This window comes from Dicentrarchus labrax, unplaced genomic scaffold (assembly GCF_905237075.1).
Source record: "Dicentrarchus labrax unplaced genomic scaffold, dlabrax2021, whole genome shotgun sequence".
Taxonomy (NCBI): domain Eukaryota; kingdom Metazoa; phylum Chordata; class Actinopteri; family Moronidae; genus Dicentrarchus; species Dicentrarchus labrax.
The window spans coordinates 1,826,766-1,836,341 of record NW_026136722.1 but is presented as its reverse complement, the minus strand read 5'-3'; the positions used below and the strand labels follow the sequence as shown (position 1 = coordinate 1,836,341).

General features: G+C 41.8%; 1 protein-coding gene across 1 annotated transcript; it reads right to left on the bottom strand.

The window, feature by feature from the left end:
• Positions 1 to 2,988: 2,988 nt before the first annotated feature.
• nptx1l (neuronal pentraxin 1 like) lies at positions 2,989 to 7,370 on the bottom strand. Its single transcript, XM_051388997.1, has 5 exons — positions 6,612 to 7,370; positions 6,093 to 6,300; positions 5,114 to 5,358; positions 4,835 to 5,014; positions 2,989 to 4,320 (listed from the first exon to the last, which is right to left on the bottom strand). The coding sequence occupies exons 1-5, from the start codon at positions 7,053 to 7,055 to the stop codon at positions 4,099 to 4,101; spliced, it is 1,299 nt and encodes a 432-aa protein (XP_051244957.1). The 5' UTR covers positions 7,056 to 7,370; the 3' UTR covers positions 2,989 to 4,098.
• Positions 7,371 to 9,576: the final 2,206 nt, after the last annotated feature.

Below are 9,576 nucleotides of genomic sequence, written 5' to 3'. Positions count from 1 at the left end.
ACGGTAGTCCCAAAGTTGCAAGGTTGGTTTTCCGCCTTGGGACGCTAGGGGGAGCGGGGAAAGTCACCATTAACACCGGAACGGGCCATTTAACCATCCAAATGATTTCTAAACGGGTTTATAAAGTTGAAATAGTTGCCAAATTTCCCTTTAAGGGCAATGCAGTAACAGAATGTTGATTCATATTTGATCAGCACTGCCTAATTTCAGAGTTTGATCAGACTTTTATGAGCTGTAGATCCTACCCAATGGGTACTGCGCATGTGCAGTCCATTGATTCAGGAAACAAGTAATAGGCAATGAAGTCTTAATTCATATTTTATCAGCACTGCCTAGTTTGAGGGTTTGATCTTAGTTTTGTGAGACTTCTGGGTGCAGGCAACATGTTAATTTGCAAATCCTACCCACAGTGTAAAAAGTTTCTCTTAAAAATCATTTCACAAACCGTGTGACAGAAGTACTGTGTTACTTTGTGTGGGAGAGGATCTCATACCGAGCTTGTTCAGTTTCTGTTCAGTGTGAATGGGCATGTATGAAAAAAGTTGAATGTTCATTTGTTGTTTTAAGAAGTAGTTTACCCAGAACTGGCAATTCCAGCTCCAAATAATGAAACTGGACGCTGGTAATGCATGATGATTTGACATGCAGCAAAATCCAGTACATGGTCTCCTGAATGAGGTAAGGCTTGTTGTCAAGTCATTAAAATAGCTCAGTTCTTTGTGCATTGCCTCCATCATTTCAAGGACAGTAACACAGAACATTCTTAATGGAAAAACTTCTGAAAAATGTCAGATATGATGAATTTACGTGCTATTCACACAAAGAGTGAAATAAGAGGAGCCAGATATGGACGACAAAAAACACCTCACATCTGACCTTTCCTCTAAGCTAATTTGAATTGTGGTGCATGCAGGCACGGACCAATTATGTCTGAGATCAACAGGCTAGCTATTATCTGGCTGTGCCAAGAATATACCTGACAAGATCTGGGGCAAGATTTAGGTCAAGAGAAAAAAGACCTGATTCGGACTAATGTGCTCTGTAGGTCAACGAGGCCAGGTGGATGTGGTGAAGGAAGTCGATTTCTTCCCAAGGCCTCCAGTGGCCACTCAAGGAAGAGATCATACTGTGTTTGTGTGTGACTGTCTGTACATGTATGTGTGGATATGTAGGTGTGTTCCTGTATTAGTGTGTGACTCCTCTCAACAGAAGGAATTTGCACTGAAATCCAACCCCAGATGTGCCACACTAGCTGTCTGTAATGGCTGTGCAATCGGCATGAGCTGAAGTTTGTCTGGTGTCTGGGGAAAACCCCTATTGATGGAAAGTCCTCCCCTGCCTCAGAGGCAGAGAATGGAAACCAATTTGTGGGACACATGACTCGACTGTGGTGGGACCAAGCGACCTCACTAACAATAAAGTGAGGACCTTTAGACCCTGCAACCTCTAATGGGAGTGGTGTCAGCTATGATTCATTTGCAGAAAAAATGTATAGACTGAGATGCATGACCTCAATGCCAACCTTTTGACTGAAAAAGCTGTGTGTTTACAATATAGAGTTTAAAAATGTGTGTATTTACAGTGTGTGTATATGCACCTCTTTGCAGAAGGGATTTGTTTGGTTATGATGCTGGTGTCTATGGTGTGCTCCTCTAATGATATTGAACTTGATCACCTACAGATTGACTCTTTACTCAAGAAAAACAACGTTTTAACTTCCTCCATCCTCTCTGGACACAGGATGAAAAGTTAATGCTCATGATAAACATTAGTGAGCTTTCAAACGGAATGGATGCTTATCGGGTTACGGCTGTGTCCCGTTTAAAACTCACTGATCACACTATGCTATGGGATATTATTTATTATCATTATTTAAATGGGATTAAGTGGGAAGTATGGGTTGTGTTGTGGTTGTGTTAGAAGTATATGGTGAGGACTTTGTAAGAACTAAACACTATATTTTATACCACCTAACACAATAAGTATGCAGTGTATTTGTTTCCCAAATGACAAATCTAGACACGTTCAGGCCTGAGTATTTTTCATCAAAAGTTCTGATGAGAAACAAGTTTGAATTAATAAGAATTTGCTGTAGATGTTTTTTGGTCCTTCAACCATTTGAGAGGGGTTTTGTGAGAATAACATTCAAATCAAAACTTAAACTTACTGTTCAGTAAAGCTGTTGTAAAGTATGGGGTTATAGGTATACTGATGCTATCAAGAGAGATGTAAATTGATCTACAAAACAATTAAATTTTTTACCATTATTTTTTACTGTCTGTTGGCCACAGGGAAGATTTTTAATGGGATTATGAAATTTATTTTGGTCTTTTGGTGCCTCTCGATAGTTGATTTGAAAATGCTACTGTACACAATGTCCTACTGGTAGGACAATAGTTGAAGTCGATCTTAAAATTGTAATAACTGATTTTTGACCACTTGGGAGCAGCCTAAACAAGCATTCAACACAACTATTTTGGTTGTTATAGTGATCTTGTTAGTAAAAAGCCACCTGTTTACACATCAGAGCGACATATTCAATTATTTGGAGTCTTTCTGGCCACCTGGTTAATTTTTGGTCCATTTTGGTCTCCACATACTCCTAAGAAAAATATCTGGCTCTTCAGCAGCTAAATGCGGCACTATGTTCGCCAGCTATCTGTCTCTATCTGCCGCTTGGTGCTGAGCAGGTAGTGTACAGAAGGGTTTTTGCTAATAGCTGCATTCTGCTGCCTAAAATGATGCAGATGAGAGTGTGCAGAGAGAAAAATACTCACACTCTGCAGATCTAAGTGGAATTGCAGAGTTGAGTGATATTTCTCTGGAGGTTCATTATTATGGGCGACAACTTTCACATGCAAGTAGTCACATGATTAATTGTTAATAGAAAAATATTGATTATAGTAGCACAATGTAATAGTCAGAATGGTCAAACTTACAATACACAGTCAGGAGAGCAGGCTAAGGATTTAGTGACTCTTACACAGGTCAGATTTAGACCTTTAATTGCAGCGCCCCAATGTAGTTCAATTGACACCTTGTATTTCATTAGATCTGTATGTCATAAAGCGTGTGCAAAGATTCAAATTTCTCAAATAAAAAAAGTTTACACCTTTTTTATGATTCAAGTATCACAATTTATTACAAAAACTAGAACTTTTTTTATCTGTCGGTGTTGCCATGCTTTAAGCATATAACAATACAGTATAAAATCTCAACCCAAAAGTAGGATAGTAAAAGCAAAGATCATAGATGCTGACGCAGCATTTACAGAAGTTAAGACATGCTGTTACTGTACAGAGAACATTCCCATTGAAGTACAAACATCTGCAAAATGCGTCATTATCATCAATGAATTGCATTTTACGATAAACCATCTGATCCAGCCTCATTCAGAGTGTTACGAGAAACACCTTTTGAAATTGAAATTAATTCACAATAAAATAAACATAAACACTCTGCAAATCATAATGAATGTGCTGAGATCTTTTTTTCAACAGCCCAAGGCACTCAGGCTCAAATGTTGGCAATAAATATGTCATTCTTTACACAAAATCACGTCAAGCAGGTGGTGGTAGAGAAAGAATAGTGAGAGAGAATCTATGTTGTCTATTTCACAACCTCTTGAAGAACACAGTCCGTTTAAAGAAGTCCACTTTGTCCTTTTTCACAGTGAAAATCCCTGGCAGTCGAGACAGAAAAGACGTTTGAAGAAGTCAGTCAATTTTGTTGAATTGCGTGACATCAGTTCGCTAAAAACTACATGACCTCCTACTGTACCTTCGCTGGCCTGTCATTTTGGTCTCCGAGAGCTCTCTGGAGCGGCATCAGCTGCCTTTTCAAATGAACCCACAAGTAGGCCTGATGTGCATTTGAGAACCGCAAGATGCCAAAGTGTCCGTTTCCAGTGACCTGTCCCCCACATGAGAATCTGGTAAAAATCTATCAAGTGTCCACAAATGATGTTTTCGAATATCTATAACAAATCCAGATGCTATTCATTGATATAATCGCCTCCTGATCTTTCAAATCAGTTTACCAATGCCGTGACAAACAGAGTGGCTTTAACAAATGCATTGATCTTTTCTTCCCTGCAGTTCAGTTGAGCTGGCGACAAGCTTCAAATGTCCACTTTGAGGCACCTCCGTAAATGTCCAGGCTCGTCTCCATCCATGCAAAAACGTTGCCCACCTGCGCTTTGCTGCTGCAAGTCGCTAGATTGTATATCTCTCCGACAGATAGTTTCCGGTCCCAGATGTGAAAATTTGCGAGGTCTCCCACAAACGCTTGTGTGGCATCAAATCCTCCTCCGAGCGTGTCCTGTGGTGAAGACAAATGGATTTAATCAAGGGTGATATGATTTTTTCGCCTCAGGCTGGCATCATGGAAAGAACTAAATTGCCTCTATGGATTATCTGGATTTTTTTTGACTGATTAAATTGAATGAGAGACATGCATCTTCAATCCAGTGGGATTCTTGATGAGATCCAGTTAAAGATCTAATCACCTCATTAAACCTATTACGTGAATTAGAGCAAGGATAGATTTGAAAATTGAAGTCTGATTGTTTTTTAATGTTACAATGAAATGGAAAAATTACTTTTCCACCTCGTTAGCTAATGTTTGGTGTCATGACATACACTATTTGTATTTAACGAAGTGATATCTTATTTTATAATGATCTCTTCTGCATTACCTCCTGCCCCGACATGCGTGTTATAGTGAATAAAGTAATAAAGATCCTCTCCAAATGTCGCTTATTTGTGGCTGAAACAGAATTTGATACCTCCGTGGAACTGGAAAGCATTTGAAGTGTGTTGTGTGTTGTGTTTACCTGCTCTTGACCGAGGATGAGCAGGCCCTGTGGTTTGATAGGATGATATGGAGCCAGATTCTCTCCACTCCCCCTCTTGACTCCATCTTGGAAAGCTTCCCAAACACCATCACGGGTAGTCCAGGTTACGCAGATATGATGCCACTTCCCATCGTTGATAAGGAAAGGCAGCTTTGCAACCTAGAAGAAGATGGAAGATATGAAAGTTTGCTGCACTAAAGTCAAATATCTAGTTTAAAATCAATGTTTAACAACATTCCCACTGTGTTTCAGACATACCTTGTCATTTATCAGTATCTCCATTGGGTTGTTTCCCCACTCTATGAGGACCAGCTCGTTAGCTTGACCAGGAACTGCATAGGAGAAAGGTGTGCCCACCCCTGGGGAGGCGTTGGATTTGAGCCACATGCACACGGTGAGGGCGTACATCTCTGGCAAACTCTTCTTCACCTTTGCGTACATGTAGTTGGTTCTCAGCGGGAACGTGAGCTGGAATTTATCCAGAGGCCTGTTTTCTCTTTGACCTGTGTGGAAGAAATAGAAAAGAGTTGGCTTCAGACACTTTGGAGAAGGCAGTACCAGTGTGCTTCTCTCATTTTTCATGTTAAACGCAGATGGGCCTGTTTCATTCCCAACGCACACATAGTGGGGATTTACATAGGAATTATACGTTACACAACAAATCCACAATCGTGACGCTCCAGATTTGCTTTAATCTCGCATGATAAATCTATCACAGCAGTGCTGGCGTAGTTAACCTTCATCTCTTGTTTTTTTTTTCCTCCCTCCACACCTCTCTGTTTTACTGCCATTCAAGTTTTTTGGCTGTATGTTATCGGAGGTGTCCCAAACCGAGAGCGCACGGTGCTTTTAAGCACTCAAATGGCTCACTGAGCTAATGGGGGATTGGGAGGGGGGGAGGGTCGTTCACTGCGTGTTAGAAATGATTTAATCTGCATGATTTAGAGCAGGAAACTGCAGAATATACCGGGATGCTCCAGCTTTGCGCGGATGAGTAAAACATTAAATCCACTGCTGAGGTCATTAAAGCTCATAATGCCAAACTGCCTACGTATTATTCATTTTTTCCATTTCCCGCTCTCACTGTGATCTAATATCTCATTTTGATTGATCTGGATTGATAGCATCCTGGTTCCTGGATCCTTCCACCCATCCCTCCCTACACTTTCTCTCACACCAAACCCTTCATAACTCCTACACTTCTTGCGCGCACGCCTCCAATCTCTCCCCCAACTACCTTTCTCCAGGTCGGTGATCCTCTGGTGTAGAGATGTGAGGGTGGACTCAACTCTCCCACGCTGCTCCGTCTCGTTGCGGAGTCCGGGCTTCCCCTCCTCGATGCTGTTCACTCGGGACAACACCTGCTTCTCCAAGTCGTCGATTTTACTTTGGAGCAGGTCTTTGAGGCTGTTCGCCTGCACCGAGTTGTTACTTCTGCTGAATTGCTGTTAGGGGGGGGAGAAACATTTAGCTCAGTGTGAAGAATGGTTTTGAGCGGGGATCATTACAGATTGACTTTTTTCTAGGCGTATAGCTGGACATGCAAGTTATATTTATAGAGTATAGCAATTTATATCTGGCAAGGTTTGCTTTTATCTTATGTGCCCACATAGCTGAATATAATATTGGCAATCAAATACCCAAATCACTTATTACTGTTATTATTATAGGCTACAAAATAGTTGTAATTTTGTCGACGGAGCTTTGCGCAGAGCCACCCAAAGTGTTGAAAAGGTCCCCAGAAGCAGCAGCCTACCTCTAGGTTTTCTAATCTCTGCTTCAGCGACTGTAAAGTCTGTGACAGTTGCGTCAAAGTGTCAGCGGGGCCCCTCGATACATCCCCCATTGTGTTTTTGGTCCCAGCTTCTTTCCTCCTGCCCCCGGGCCGCGCGTCCCCGGGCTCCGCGCCGCTCTGGCTCTCGCACCGAGCCAACTTTGAGGTCAGTTCTCTGATGGTCTCTTTTTGGTTCATGATGGTCTCTTTCTGCTGCAAAACCGTCTCCCGCAGCTGCATGACAGTGGTCTTCAAGTCCTCCCCTGGCACGCTGTTCTGCAAGGTGGCTGCGCATATGTCCATATCCTTGGGTACGGACGTGCAGATGAACTGCGTCTGTCCGCCAAAGTCTTGAGACGAACTTTCCAAAAGCAGGCTCGAAAACAGAAAAAGTCTCCACCAGATTCCGTTCCCCGCGGCCTGCATGTCGGCGTCTGTGCTTGGGTTTGTGATTTTTAGTTTGGGTTGACGAGCCGCAGTGACTTCGCGCTTGTGTCCCCTTGTTGTTGTAATCCGTCTGTGGAAGTGCAGCCGTTTTTATACAGCGAGAGTGGTTCTGCGCAGAGCAGGTTCACTGCATCACGACCGGAGGGGAGGGAATCGCGCGCTGTTCCCGTTTAATCGGCTCCAGCAGCAGCGTCACAGTCAAGAGATGAAACCCATTTTGCTTTCAGTTCTCCCACATGTTAAATCTTTCATCACTTCGACTATTTGTCATTTCTCGCTGTGTATTATTCATCTGGAAAACGCGCATTTGTAGGCAGCGATAGAGGGGTTGCTTGCGTGGCGGGGTGCCAGGAGAGCCAGCTGTGTTTGTTTTGTTTTTGCGCACACGGGGAAACTCACACACCTACACACACACACACACACACACACACACACACACACAGAGAGAGAGAGAGAGAGAGAGAGAGAGAGAGAGAGAGAGAGAAAGTAAGTGGATGCAGATCAGAAGTTGCAGCATTGTGGTCGGCGGAGTCCCAGCAGATTCAGCACCAAGGACAGATCCGACCACATCACATTACCACAGAGCGCAGAGGAGCGGCTCGGCTGTCGATGCTGCTTAGTTTTGAACAGTTGGTGCCTTTTTCTCTGTTGTTCAGCTCAACCGCGACTACTATGCGGATAGACTTTGTTGGAACATATGCATATCTTTCTTTATTCCTCTTTGTTTTTTCCAGATCTGACATGTTTGTTTGAGGACGGGCTGTAAAATCAGTTTGAAAAGGCATAGATTATGTTTCAGGTCAAGCTCATAGTTCATAGTCCCCCACACCCCCCAAACACACACCTTATTCCCATACAGCAGACTGTACTGCATATTTGCGGAGTGACATGAAATTACCTGTGTGTGTCTTTTGCAGTGGCGATCTGCTCTCCACATCACTGCCATAATCATCTCAATAATTCAGTTTCTAAAATGATAATCTGTCCCCAAGCAATTTACCCTATCTATTATTCAGGAAGGACAATTTTATTATTTTACGTTGCCACTCGTATTTATTCAGTCAATGCTGAAAATAAAATGAAAACATTTTGAATAAGTAATGCAAACATATCTGCTCTCAGATTAAGATTGATTTCTTCTGAAAGATGAACACCGGTAGAAGTGCACAGCATGAGAGACAAAAACCTGCATGTTACAAAGGGATATAAGATAGAGGAGGTTAGATAGGTCGTGGCGTAATTACTATCTACAATAGCAGGTCTCTAAAGCTAAATGGTTTATAACTGCATGTGCATTTTTCCAGGCTAGATAGATATTAACACTGAATGACTGATGTAAATTGTTGTTAGGAGGAAGGACTTCATTTTAGTGCTGCAAAACCTACCAGGAGCATAATAAGAGCTGGTGCAATATATTGTATTACTGTACCAATTTAATCAGTGGGTGGGGATGATCAAGCAACTAAATGGTGCATTTAAGATGCTTTCAAACATTTCCTTCCTTCGTCTGATATAATGCATCATCTTAAAGTACAGAGTGTTAAACTATGCAGCTGTTTATTTGTTTTCTCTTGAGTGTCTCCTGTGGATTTGCTCCATTTTAATGATGCAACAACATCTAAGTGAAATGAGAAGGGAGAAAGGTTTAGTGACTTTACTCTCTGGCTGTAAGTTTAAGGGCTGTTTTTAATATTATGAAAAACAAAAGAGAAGCTTACAGGTGTGAGAGAAAGCAATTTCTTTCATGCCTTTTATGGTGGCATGAAATTCATAAGAAAAATTGGATTTTAAGGTTATGTAACTGTCCAGATTTGTGTATCCGTTGCTACTGCTGGCCTGCTTATCTCATGGTTTACAGGGAATAGATGGATGAAGTAAAACAGGAGAATACAGGTCCAAGGTCAACAACATGAAGCCATTCGCTTTGTCCAAGCTGAACCAACCAAACCCTTTTTGGCGAAAATCTGACAGAAGCATTCGTAGAAAACCAAACAATGAATGTGGAGAGCAGTAACAGCAGCACAGAGTCAGGGTAATGCTTTTAGCTGCATTGCTTTTGGGTAAAATATAAACAAGCCAAAAAAAACTTTATTAGATGTTATGCAACATGGAGCAGTGCACTCTGGACCTGTTAGAGCACCCCAACTTGCAGAGCAAGAAATGTGAGTAAACAACTTTTTCTCTCCTTTATATCAACCATCTGTTAAATTTGTGCTAGTTATGTAATTACACATAAGCAGACTACAGTGCTTTCCAATTCTTTGCAAAGCACAGAATATAAAGCACAGAAATGTACAATATTGTACATTTTGTTTGGATTGAGTTGATCCTACTGTTTGTACTGTACAATAAGGCAGAAAAGCCGAGACGTCTTCTACCCCGTGGGACCAAAGTAGCATTGCAAAATGTCCAAAGTCTAGCTCTCATCATGAATTCATTATTCACTGCTTCCCACACATACAAGTCCCAGAGCCATATGCTCTAAGAAGAAAAGCCATAA

Coding starts and splice junctions, on each gene's coding strand:
- nptx1l (XM_051388997.1), bottom strand. CDS start 7,055: ATGCAGGCCGCGGGGAACGGAATCTGGTGGAGACTTTTTCTGTTTTCG. Junction 5,359..6,092: donor GATCACCGACCTGGAGAAAG/GTAGTTGGGGGA, acceptor TCTTCCACACAG/GTCAAAGAGAAAACAGGCCT. Junction 4,321..4,834: donor TCATCCTCGGTCAAGAGCAG/GTAAACACAACA, acceptor TCTTCACCACAG/GACACGCTCGGAGGAGGATT.